This window comes from Eulemur rufifrons, chromosome 2 (genome assembly GCF_041146395.1).
Source record: "Eulemur rufifrons isolate Redbay chromosome 2, OSU_ERuf_1, whole genome shotgun sequence".
In the NCBI taxonomy this organism is placed as follows: Eukaryota; Metazoa; Chordata; class Mammalia; order Primates; family Lemuridae; genus Eulemur; species Eulemur rufifrons.
This window is the reverse complement of record NC_090984.1, coordinates 49,660,723-49,674,697: the sequence shown is the minus strand read 5'-3', so window position 1 is coordinate 49,674,697 and position 13,975 is coordinate 49,660,723. Positions and strand designations below refer to the sequence as shown.

General features: G+C 35.7%; 1 protein-coding gene across 4 annotated transcripts in view; it reads left to right on the top strand.

The window, feature by feature from the left end:
• The window catches only part of MGA (MAX dimerization protein MGA), an 81,603-nt gene that overhangs the window by 36,533 nt on the left and 31,095 nt on the right, over nt 1-13,975 (top strand). For all 4 annotated transcript variants that reach the window (XM_069484507.1, XM_069484498.1, XM_069484488.1 and 1 more), the window contains exons 9-12: nt 86-431; nt 10,764-10,990; nt 12,407-12,589; nt 13,294-13,366. In XM_069484507.1, the coding sequence (XP_069340608.1) occupies nt 86-431; nt 10,764-10,990; nt 12,407-12,589; nt 13,294-13,366 (829 nt within the window). The remainder of the gene's footprint in view (nt 1-85; nt 432-10,763; nt 10,991-12,406; nt 12,590-13,293; nt 13,367-13,975) is intronic.

The following is a 13,975-nucleotide window of genomic DNA, read 5'->3' as shown; positions in this document are numbered from 1 at the left end:
GAAGGCAGACCAATATATAACTGTAAGTTGTTGCTGTTACATTGGGATGGTTTAGTAGAATTACAATTTTCTACTCTAATTTTAGGCATCTCTCAAAACTAAACCTATCCACACTATCATAAGGAAACGAGCTCCTCCTTGCAACAATGACTTCTGTCGACTGGGTTGTGTATGCTCCAGTCTAGCTTTGGAGAAGCGCCAACCTGCTCACTGCCGCCGACCAGACTGCATGTTTGGTTGCACTTGTTTGAAAAGAAAAGTTGTGCTTGTCAAAGGGGGATCCAAAACGAAGCATTTTCAGAGGAAGTCTGCCCATCGAGATCCAGTATCTTATGATACTCTGGGAGAGGAGGCAAAGGAGGAAGAAGAAGGAGTCAGGGAGGAGGAAGAACAATTGAAAGAGAAAAAGAAGAGAAAGAAGCTGGAATACAGTGAGTATTAATTGAAAGTTAAAACAGTGGTATCATTTTTTGGAAAAATGGTTGTTTTCAAATAATACCTACTTTAATCCTAATTAATGATCTAATAAGAATTTTTAGAATTCTTAAGTATCCCATATGCCCTGACTGGCATGTGTGACAGGAATGCATGCACACACACCACCCCCCTTTTTAAAAATCTCTGAGAATGGCTTTTTTGTACTAAATTTAAGTCATACACTCTTACCTGAACTTCCAGAATGCCTTTGAACCTTTCAGTTTCATCCATTTTCTATATTCCCTCTTCCCCCATTTGTACATTTGCACACATGCACACCCACACACAGGTATTCCTTGGGAAGAACACAGATAAACCATATAATCCATCATGTTTCTAAAAGGAAATGTTTACAATAAGACCCTCTGGTTGGAGGGTTGGGACAAAATAGGGGCGTGACAGAGCTGAGTATCATGTGCTCTTTTAAAAAGCTTATTTTTCCTTTTAGATAAAATATGATATAGATGTAGACCCAAGTTACATATTTCATTCTTAATTTTTTCCCTTTCTGTTATATCTTGTGTTTTTGTCAAAGGTGTTGAATATGATTTTACCATATAATTGAAAAGGGTTTCTTGTTTTGTAGTTTATCAAGGGATTAATATTACTTTATTGGCAGTTTTAATTTACATTTCCTATTATTTGCTCTGTACTCAGTTCAATAGAGATGATGATTAATATTTCTTTTTTTTTTTTTTGAGACAGAGTCTCACTCTGTTGCCTGGGCTAGAGTGAGTGCCGTGGCGTCAGCCTGGGTCACAGCAACCTCAAACTCCCGAGCTCAAGCAATCCTCCTGCCTCAGCCTCCTGAGTAGCTGGGACTACAGGCATGTGCCACCATGCCCAGCTAATTTTTCTATATATATTTTTAGCTGTCCATATAATTTCTTTCTATTTTTAGTAGAGATGGGGGTTTCGCTCTTGCTCAGGCTGATCTGGAATTCCTGAGCTCAAATGATCCGCCCACCTCAGCCTCCCAGAGTGTTAGGATTACAGGCGTGAGCCACCACGCCTGGCCGATGATTAATATTTCAGTGTATATTCTCTCAGGATTTTTTATTGATTAATATTTCAGTGTATATTCTCTCAGGATTTTTTATGACTACACATTTGTGCATTCACATATATATGTTTATAGAAATGGAACTATTGTGTATGTGATATAAATTATAAACATTTACTATCATAAGGTCATATTCTGCTTTCCATATCATTATTTATAGTTCTGCATTATGTCATGTTAGTTTTAATGGCTTCATAGTATTATAATACTTTTGGTTAGACATTTAGCCTTTTTGGGTTTTTTAAAAATTATAAACAATACAGTGATGAATATCCATGTTCGGGATAGGCTATTAAAAATGGAATTAATGTGAGAGTGGGTGCACTTAAGCATTTGTAGGTGTTACTATTATCCTACCAACTTAGACACGTACAAATAGTGCTATAGTACCAATTTTTCTATTCTCTTCACACTGGACATTTAAAATCTTTTAAAATTGTCAAACTAATGGGCAGAAATGGATATCTTGTTTTAAATTTGTATTTCTTCAGTGATAGGTTTGTGGAGCATTTCTCATAAAGTTTTTTCTGTAAATTGCCTTTTTAATTCTTTGCTAACTTTTATTAAGTGGCTATATTTTTTTCCTACATTTTTCAAGAGCTTTATTTTTTGTAATTGTAATTTTGTAATTTGTATTTTAATTTTGTTCATGACTCCATCCCCTCCTCCCCCCAAAAAGGAAAAAAACAGAGATAGTTAAATCTGGTAGTCTTTTTCTTTTATGGTTTTCACCTTTAAAGTCTTGGCTTAGAAAGTCTTTCTCTAACCTTAAGATTACAAAAATATTTAATTAGATTTTTTTCTGGAACTTTTATAGACTTAAATAAATTGTTAATATATCCTGGAATTTATTTGAGGTAACATTTGTAGTAGGGAATCATTTCTCTCCCACACGGCTAGCCAGTTGTACCATCACTTAACTGAGAAATACAGACTTTCCTACTGGTTTAAAATGTCACCTATAATGTAAATTTAAGATACGCTAACACTTGGGTCTATTTCTGATCTCTCCTGTTTTGTGACCAGTGCCAGTGCCAGGCTGTTGTGTTTACTATTTTAGTGTTTAAGTGAGGCACTATCTTTGTATACCTTAATGATCTTTGTATAGATAGGTTTTAAAGGTTTAAAATGAAACATAATACAGAACTTGGAGCTCTGTCCATATCTCCTTATTGAGTTTACTCTGATACTTAAAACAACACATTGCCATTTCAAAGCAGTAAGAATAAGTTACAAAAGTGCTCATAAGCAGGAATACTGTATATTTGTTAGGCTTCCTTTTTAAATTATTGTCTTCACTCTATGCCATACCCTTGACCAGAATTAAACTCTAGAAGTTAGCCAGTAGTCAGAATATTTTTTGGTTTACTCATTGGTACAATTCATTATAAAAAAAAACATGGCTTGCTATTCCGTCTTTAGGAGCCATCAGTTTTCTTGTAATGTTAGGGAAAGGATGAACAAAGGAAGGATGATATTTTTGTTAACAACTGCTGTATAAAAAGGGTAAAAATAAGGAAGAGTTCTTGGAGGAAAAAATGTTGCTGAGACCAGAAACAGACAAACAACAATATTAATAAATATAAAAACTGAAGAGTTGAAATCTCTTATATGTTTTGCAAAAAGACAGATGGAAAATGAGAAAAAAGTTATAAATGATTTAGGAGAGTTGAAGAAAGAACATAAAATAAAAGAGAAAAAAATAAAGAAATAATGGAAGAAAATATCATAGAGCTGAAAGACATGAAATTTCAGATAAAAAAGGGCCCACCAGGCAGTAATAATTTTAAGGTGATTTGTATCACATCCTTTCGACATTTCAGAACATTAAAAATAAAGAAGATACCCTGAATGCTTTTAAAGGTTCTTGAAGGCTTCCTATTTTGTATAGGAAGAGTATAAAGTCAGTTTGATGTCAAAGAGCTATCAATGACATTGGATGTATTAATAATTGTTTCTAAAGTCAGGATGAGGTTAGCTAACCAAATTATAAATAAAATATGTTTATAAAATAAAGATACAGTATATGGAAACATGTAATGATGCAGAAAGTTGACGTCTTACAGAGTCTTGGTGAATTGGAGATTGTGTTCCAGGAAATGAAAAGGGAATTCATGAAGCAGGAGATAATCATCTAGAAAACTGAACTTGTCCCTAGACGGTGCTGGGGAATCTTAGGATGACAGCTACATAGCAAGACTAGAAAGTAATGTTAACTTAAAATAGCAAATGAGAAAATGCTGATAAGAATATCTTCAAGAAGGTATTAGACTTATTTTAAGAAATAACATGACTAAGAACCTGAATGATCTTCATGATTAGGTGGCATATGCCACCTTCATCAATAACAAAAGACATTAAGACCAATAGGAAGGGAAAAATTTGTACAGGAAAGTTATGGCAGAACTGAGTCAATAAAAATAAAACTATGACTCTGTTGTTTCAGAGAGTCTAGAGGTTGTTACACATACGTGTATATGACCATTTAATTTTTTGATGCAGTTCCAAGGCAGTGCATTTGGGAAACTATAACCTTTCAGTGAGTCGTTTTGAAATAATTGGATTAGCAATATGCCAAAAAAGAATAAATCACGACTATTACCTCACACCATATACAAAAATTAACTTAAGATTCAAAAGGTAATGTTATAGGTCAAATGTGAGTGCTAAAAGTATAAAACTTCTAGAAGAAAATATAGGAAAAAACCCTGAATGACTTGTGTTTCATAAAGATTTCATAGATGGGACATAAAAAATGAATTATAAATATAAAAGTAAATTTGAATTACTCAAAGTTAAAAACTTGCTCTTCAGAAGACACTTAAGAAAATGAAAAGAGAAGCCATAGACTAGGTGAATATATTTGCAAAACATATATCCAATAACTTGTATCTACAGTAGATGAAGAATTCTTAAAACTTCGGAAGAACACTTAAAACTCATTAAGAAGATAACCCAATTTAAAAAATGGATGGAAGATTTGAAAGTACTTCAAAAATAGCAACTAAGGACATGAAAATTTGGTTTATCATCAGTTTTCATTAATGAAGTGCTTCTTAAAACCATAAGGAGGCTGAGCGTGGTAGCTCAGGCCTGTAATCCTAGCATTGTGGGAGGCCGAGGCAGGAGGATTGTTTGAGCTCAGGAGTTCGAGACCAGCCTGAGCAAGAGCGAGACCCCGTCTCTACTAAAAATAGAAAGAAATTAGCCGGACAACTAAAAATACATAGGAAAAAAAAAATTAGCCGGGCATGGTGACGCATGCCTGTAGTCCCAGCTACCCGGGAGGCTGAGCCAGGAGGATCGCTTGAGCCCAGGAGTTTGAGGTTGCTGTGAGCTAGCCTGACACCACGGCACTCTAGCCCAGGCAAGAGTGAAACTCTGTCTCAAAAAAAAAAAAAAAACCACCACCACAAATAAACACATAAGGAGATGCTACTAAATGGCAAAGATTGGAGAAACTGACCATAGCAAATGCTAGTGAGTATATAGAACAATTGGAACTCTCACAGCTGGTGGAAATGTAAAATGATAGAGTCACTTTGGAAAGCATATTAGTGTCTTAAAATGTTCAAAATATACCTGCCATATAACCTGGGCATTTCAGTTCTATGTGAAACAAAAGCATATGTCACCATAGAGACTTATACATGGGTGTTCAAGTCTCTGTGGTTAGTTTTATTGGTAATAGCAAGAAAATTAGAAACAACTCATAGGTCTATCAACAGGTGCATGGACAGACAAAGAAATTTTGGGGTAGGTTCAAATGATGGAATACTACTCAGTAGTAAAACAAAGCAAATTTGATAAATTCAGCAGCATGGATCAATCTCAGAATAATTATGCTGAGTGAAAGCAACCAGACTCCCACCCCCAAAAGTTAACATTTTAATTTCATTTATGTAAAAAAATTTAAATGCAAACTAATACATAGATCAGTGGTTGACTAGGTGCAAGGGTTGAGGTAAAGTTTGGAGACAGGGAGGAAGGTTAGACAGAAGGCTACAGGAATCTGGGAGGTAAATGGTTACCCATCTTAATTGTAGTGAGTTTCACAGGAGTATATGTATGTAAGAACTCAACCAAATTGTATATATAGTATTGTATGTCAATTATAGTTTAATAATTAACTATAAAAGGAAAAACAAGCTTTACCTATAGAACTATTTTTTGCCTACAGTTTAATAGTGGAAAAAGTGGGGAAAAGTTTATTGTATGATCTGGGTTAAATTTTTATATATCCCTACAAAGGGTTACAATGTAGTCAGTAATAATGGTGAAGAATATGTGAAGATGCAGAGAAACTTCCCAACATAGTGTGTACTATGTGATAATGAATTTCATTAAATAGTGAACATATGTGTTAAGAAAATAACATCAATTTTTATTTTTATAGATTTGAGGGGTACATGTGCAGTTTTAATCATGGATATATTGCATAATGGTGAAGTCTGGGCTTTTTTCAATTTACAAAGTAACTATTAAGCAAAACCGAATATTGGAAAAGTGATGCTCCTCAATTTCATCTATAATTTGCGTTGCAGTCCGAATCAAAATCTTGACAGCTTTTTATGTGAAACATGAAAAACAGAATTTAAAATTTATATGGAAATGCAAAGGAACTAGAAATGACCAGGGCAGTCTTGAAGAACAATGATGAAGTAGGAGGATTTGCTCTGTTGTCTGTCAAGAATTATTATAAAACTACTACATTTAAGACAGGGTGATCTGGCTTGAATATAAAATGAATAGGCCAGTAGACTAGAGAGGCTGCAAATAGTTTGAAATGAATATGGACACTTGATTTGACAAATGTGGCAAAAGAATAAGAAAAAGATAATCTTTTCAGTAAATGGTGGTAGGACCGTTGAACATCTATATAGGAAAAAGTGAAACTTTATTCATTTCTCATACCATGTATAGAAATAATATCTAGGAAGATTATAAGCAGTCGTGAATAAACAGTACAGCTTTAAGAAGATAATAGAGGATATATACAGGATCTCATATTAGGAAAAAAATTTCTTAAAACATGACAAGAAAAATTCTTAGGGAAAGAGCAGTGCATTTGGTAACTTAAAAGTAAGAAATTTAAGGTTGGGCATGGTGGCTGACGCCTGTAATCCTAGCACTCTGGGAGGCTGAGGCGGGAAGATTGCTTGAGGTCAGGAGTTCCATACCAGCCTGAGCAAGAGTGAGACCCCGTCTTTACAAAAAATAAAAAATTAACTGGGTGTCATGGCATATGCCTGTAGTCCCAGCTACTTGGGCGGCTGAGGCATGAGCTACAGTGACACCACTGCACTCTACCCTGGGTGACAGAGCAACTCTGTCTCAAAGAAAAAAAGAAAGAAATTTATACCAGGCTCAGTGGCTCACTCCTTATAATCCCAGCACTTTGGGAGATTGAGGTGGAAGGATCACTTGAGGCCAAGAGTGAGACCAGCCTAGGTGATGTAGCGAGATTCTATCTCTACAAAAAATTGTAAAAATCAGCTGGGTGTGGTGGTGCATTCCTGTAAACTCAGCTACACAGGAGGCTGAGGTGGGAGGATCACTTCAGCCCAGGAGTTGGGGGTTACAGTAAACTGTGATCACACCGCTGCATTTCAGTCTGGGTGACAGAGCGAGACCCTGTCTTGGGCGGGGGGGGGGGAGGAAAGAAATTCAGATCTTTAAGACAGTAAGTGAATGAAAATGTCAGCTATAATATGAGGAAATATTTGCAATCCCTAACTAAGAATCTGTATCCAGAATATATAAATGTGTCTACAGATTAATAATGAACTGTCATGTAGAAAAAATGGACAGTACTTCATAAAGAGGGATTTTGAACATCACATTCATAATTGGGGAAATGGGAAATAAATCCACAGTGAGATTCTACTGGATTCATTTATGCTACAACCTCTGTGGACACTTCTAGGAGTGAGAGGAGGTAGAATATAGACAATTAAAACAAAGTCCATCTCTGTCAATTTACTGAAATAGGTATGTGTTAAAAAGACACATTTATTTATTAAATGCCTCAAGTACCTAAAGTCCTATAATGTTTTAAGTGTCATGAACAAAAGGCTTATTGAGAGCCCAGAAGACAGAATGATAATGCTAGGGGTCTTGGAGAAGGTATTAATAATATATATTAGAAGGCATTTGAATAGAAATAAGAAGAGATGCTTTTCTTTTGGAGACAGGGTCTCACTCTGTTACCCAGGGTAGAGTGCAGTGGCGTCATAGCTCACTGCAACCTCACACTCTGGGCTCAAGTGATCTTGCCTCAGCCTCCTGAGTAGGTTGGACTACTGGTGCGTACCACCATGGCCAGCTAATTTTTCTATTTTTTGTAGAGATGATCTCGTTCTTGCTCAGGCTGATCTTGAATTCCTGATCTCAAGCAATCCTCCCACTTGGGCCTCCCAGAGTGCTGTGATTACAGGCATGAGCCATAGCACCTGGCCCCTATTTCTTTCTGAAACTGATTTCTATTCTTGGCTCCTGTCAAGGAGTATGTGCTACTCTGGTAGCACCTTTAATTCTGTGTTTTCCTGCCTTTGCTTGTTCTTTTTTTTCTGAGTCTCAGGGAAAGAGTAGGAGTGGAATAGAGAAGTGTTCTGTCTTGGCTGTATAAAGGAATCAAGTGGACAACAGGCCGATGGAGTATGTGGGCTTGGTCTGGTTGCTCTTGCACTTGTAGGGAATCTTTCCATTTTCATGGCTTCAACTGTAGTCTCTGCCATTGACTGTCCTGATTTTTAATTCCGTATCCTATTTTATTATGTTGCTGTCATTTCAATCTTTTTTTTTTTTTTTGAGACAGTCTCGCTCTGTTACCCGGGCTAGAGTGCCGTGGCGTCAGCCTAGCTCACAGCAACCTCAAACTCCTGGGCTCAAGCGATCCTACTGCCTCAGACTCCCGAGTAGCTGGGACTACAGGCATGTGCCACCATGCCCGGCTAATTTTTTCTATATAGATTTTTAGCTGTCCATATAATTTCTTTCTATTTTTAGTAGAGGCGGGGGTCTTGCTCTTGCTCAGGCTGGTCTCGAACTCCTGACCTCGAGCGATCCACCCGCCTCGGCCTCCCAGAGTGCTAGGATTACAGGCGTGAGCCACCGCGCCTGGCCCATTTCAATCTTAAACATATCCTAAACAGAACTGAACTCTACCCTTCTCAATCAGCCTAAGCTGTTATTTATTAAAACTATTTCCCATTATTCACAGTTGAAACTTTAGAGTTGTCTTTGATTCTTTTTGAGGGATTAAGAGAAATGTGAATAGTCATTCTTGACATCTTAAGCAGTATTTTCCCTGAAGCACTGTACTTTGTGTTTTATGGATGTGATTTCAAAATAAAAAGATTAAAGGAGTCTTTACTTAGTATGGTGCTTAGTTTATGGACTTAGAAATTTTTTTGAAAGATGATTGAAAAAAGCCAAAGACTTCTTACCGCAAGACACTTTTATCTTTATAGAATTAATATGTGTATAAAACAATTAGCAACATTGTATAGTGAAGTTTTTATAAAAATGTGTAGCAGAGCCTCTAGATACCACCTTCATTGTGAGAGCATCCCTGGCTACTCTTTTAAAAATTACAACCCTCACCTCAGAATACATATTCATACAGATTTACTACACACGCTGCTTATTTCCCTTTCTGCTTTGTTTTTTCTCTTAAGCACTTACCATATTCCAGCATATTTTTTAATTTGTCTTATTCCCTGCCTTGCCATCCTCCCACCAAAAGCTACATGTGAGCAAGGATTTTCATCAATTTTTTTGATTGTTATGTCTCCAAAGTCTGATACATAGTAGGCATTCAAATATTTGAATGCATGAGTGAATACTGGGGTCTTAGAAACCTTTGTGAATTATGTGATAAATGAGGTAGGTTTTAAACGATAGATGACAGAGACTGCTAACTGCCTAAGTAATTGGCTCAGTCATTTTCTAGCTCTGGTTCCCTCCACTGCTTTTAATCTTTAAGCCTTTATCTGACGTTCTGTGGTTGTCCTTTAAATGATGTTTGCGTCAGGAGCCCCTTACACACTAAGTTGTTCGTTTCTAGTGGAATCTTAGTGTTCAGAGCAAATACACTTCTTATAAAAATCAAATAGTAATTTGAATTCTTGCTTTGTCATGAAAGATTAATTGAACTATTTGAATTAAGTGTGAATGCCACTCACATTTTATGTGACTTGAGGTAAAAGGTTTTGGATCTTTGGCTTAGAACCCGTTTTATGTCCTATAGAGGACTGACCATTAAAATGTAAAATAGCTATCTTTTTTATGGCAGTGGGCAGTTTACTTAAAGAATAAAACAAGGCGCCTCTTAATCTAGATCCTTTGTTTAATTTGGTTAAGTAATCAATGCATGTTTTCCTTTCTGCAGAATTTTTTTTAGATTATTTTATTCACAGGTAAAAATTATGTGTATTCATGATGTACTACATGATATTTGATATGTTTACATTGTGGAATGGTGTGCAGAACTTGATAGAATAGTTTTACCTTAGCTGCATTTCACTGCCATTATGTTGATAGAAAAATTTTTGCAGCCATGCTGAGTTCAGGTTGTCTTTTGATTATAATTTATCCTTAGAATACAACAGTGACTGCTTCATCTCTTGAGCTAAATTGGCTGGATTTGAATCTAGTTCTGCCTCTTACTGGTGGGATGAACCTCAGCTTCTGTAAAATGGGAATGATATCTATCTAATGGACTGTTGGAGTTAAAACATATTAAGTGCTTACAACTATTGAATAATAAGATTCAGTAACTTTATTTGTTATTTATAAAGTGTGGTTAAAATTGATTATCTTTTCATTAAGTAAGGTCTTCTCTGACCACGCTAAATATTTAATATAATACCTTCCTCTTTTAACTCTTCCTCACCCTGCTGTGTTTTTCTACATGGCTAACTGTGACTGGATACTAGTTTTTCTCCTACTGGATTTTAAATTCTGAGGGGAAAAACTGTTTTATTTATAGCTGTATTCACTCTAGTGCCTAAAATAGTATCTGGTTGATAGTAGGTATTCAGTGAATATTTGGGTAATAGATGAGTAAACTAAGGCACATGAGGGCAACTAAACATTTTTAAGGGGGCATCTATTTGATTGTTTTAATGAGTTATTGCCTTTTATGAGGGATCATATTTTGTTTTGGCAATGCCTCAGTGTTGAACTTTATTGCTAAATCTTATCCTCCTTTTTTGTTAAGCTATATGTGAAACAGAGCCTGAACAGCCTGTACGACATTACCCATTATGGGTAAAAGTAGAAGGTGAAGTAGATCCCGAGCCAGTTTATATCCCAACGCCTTCTGTCATTGAGCCTATGAAACCATTGTTGTTGCCTCAGCCAGAAGTTTTATCTACTACTGTGAAGGGCAAACTGCTCACTGGAATTAAACCTGCACGAGCATATACTCCCAAACCCAATCCCATGGTAAGCTTGGAGTTTCATCTTTTATTGCAAGTTACAAAAGTCGTTTGTAAAGATGATGCATTTCAACCAGATTTTTGGGTGCTGTTCTGTGAATCATCTTGCTTTCAAATGTCATAAAAGTAGAGGTTAGTAGTAGTTATTTTTGAAGATAGCCAAATCTCTCTTAAAGAAGATCATAGAAATATGGGCTTTTTTTTACATTACTTGCAAAAGGTCTTTTAAAGTTACTGTTACTGTTTAAAGTTACTGGAGTAATTGAGATATGTATATAGTATGTATTATTAGCAGAATAACATTAAGAAAAAGCTTTTAAAAACATTTTTATATATGATAATATAATACAGTAGCAATAAAGTGTGAGACTTAAAATCTTAAACAGTTATAACAGTTGATATGTGACTATGTGAAGACTGGTAGGTAAAAGTGAGAGCTGATTCTTTTGTTGTATTAATAGCTTAAGCAATTCTGATTATCAAATTCATTTCAATCTTCCCAGTCCATTTAAATTGAAGAAAATCCTCTAGTACAGTGCTACTAAGTGGGGTCTCTGTAGCAGTGCTAGTCTAAAACCATTTTGTTACTGGTCTATGATGATAATAAGTATAGTTGACTCTTCAACAACATGGGGGTTAAGGGCACTGATCCCCTCGTGCAGTCGAAAATCCACCTAAAACTTTTGACTCCCCCAAAACTTAACTAATAGCCTACTGTTGACTGGAAGTCTTACGGATAACAATTAGTTGAGTAACACATAATTTGTATATTTATTGTCTACAGTAAATAAGATAGAGAAAAGAAAATGTTACTAAGAAAATCAGGAAGAGAAAATACATTTACGCTTCATTAAGTGGAAGTGGATCACCATAAAGGTCTTCATCCTCATTGTCTTCATGTTGAGGAAGAAGTTGGTCTTACTGTCTCACAGGTGGCAGAAGAAAATTCTCGTATAAGTGGACCCATGCAATTCAAACCTGTGTTGTTCAATGGTCAGCTGTATAGAAAGTAAGAGTATATATTTAGGACCTTCTACAGCAGGTTATTAGAGTGAATCTATTATACTAAAATAACTTGGGCTTACATTTTACATGTCTTTTATTTTTTTAGTAATTTATTTTGTTGTATTTATTAAAGTACCAGTTTGTGATGGAGTGGTAGTTAACAAATGCATTCTTCACCACAGATAATTTCAGATGCATTGCTCTGCTGTGATCTGAAATTTCCTAATAGAGAACCAGATCCTTTCTGAGTGCCCCAAGATTCAGCACATATGAACTGTACTTGTGCTATTTGATTTTAAAGTTTGCATTTAAAAATTTCAACTGTTGTAACAGAAATAAAGATTGAGCATCCTTTTTCTTTTGGAGTCTAGGATTTTTTCCCCATTGTATGGAATGTTTTATTGTATGAAACTTACAGATTCGGGAAGAGGACAAAGATCCGGTCTACTTGTACTTTGAAAGTATGATGACTTGTGCCCGAGTTCGAGTATATGAACGAAAAAAAGAGGAACAGAGACAACCCTCCCCCTCCCCCTCCCCATCTCCATCATTTCAGCAGCAGAGCTCATGTCATTCTAGTCCTGAGAACTGTACTGTAAAGGTGAATTACTTGTTGCATAATTTCTTTTTAACTTCCAGTTTCCATTGTTGGTAATAGAATTTGCATTACTATTGGAATAATTAGAATTTATTTACTATCAGAATAATGAATCTGCCCTACTTCTTGTAGGGCAGAGAAGGCTTACATGAAATGTATATCAATTTATTTCTCTGTGTACCTTAGTCTAGTGATCCGTTTCTTAAAGCTATTAAAGGTATTATTCTTTCCAACCCTGGAGTAATTTTTTAAAAAACTTAAAACATTTCTGGTTTTAATTAAATTTTTTATCTATAATTATTAGGACATCTTTCCATATTCATGAATTTTCTAAGTAACTGAAGCCTGTCCCATTAAACAGTATTTTTCCTTTACTAGAATACACTATAAAATACAGTGTTAACTATTTTCTTGATGACTCAGTCACTGTCAAGGACATCTGAGGGCAAGACTACTTGGTTTTGCGAGTGCGGTGGCACGATCATAGCTCACTGCAGCCTTGAACTCCTGGGCTCTAGTGATCCTCCTGCCTCAGCCTCTTGGGATTTTATATGATAGTAATAATTTGTGCAGGAGTGAAACTGTTGACATTTTAATTATTTCTACTGATTCAAGCTTCTGTGAGAGATTTAATGCTTGTGTCCTGGTTTCTGTCAATATTAAATATATGTTGGATTAAATTATTTCTATGTTATTCCCTTCTTCAGGAACCTGATTCTGAACAACAGCCCTTAAAACAACTCACCTGTGACTTGGAGGATGATTCAGATAAATCACAAGGTCAGAATTAAAACTAGATCTTACCATTTGATAGTCATTATAATATATAGGTTTGGATTATAATGGGGGAAATACCACCAATTCAGAATATGTTTACCCACCCTGTTTCTAGCTTTTGCCAAAAATAGAGACAATAAGTAAAGTCTTTTCCCATTATTTGGTCTAATCAACACTCTTGCTCTCAAAAATAAAAGAAAATTCATTCAGGTTGATGAGCTATGTTGTTGTGAGAGACATTTAGGGTGAAGTCAGTGAATTTTTTTAACTTCTTTCCAAACCCATCAATATTAGCATCATTAGCTATTGAAAGTTACCCTGAGGTCCTCCGTAGCTGCCACCATTGAGGAAATGCAGAGGTAGAAAGGATGGAATGTCATTGATTTATCTAGCAGAGGCTACTGGAAGAATTATGATGATGAGAGTAGTTACGAAGGAATTACCTACTCGTTTTTGGGTATGTGTCTTAAGACTTCTGACACTTAAATAGCAGTTCTTCCTAACTTTTTAAAAATGTCATGGTATACACATAAAAAATATAATGTTTGTATAGCACATTGAGGTAAATTAAGGAAGCTGCTGGGGTGGAGGGAACCTGCCTGAGAGCAAGAG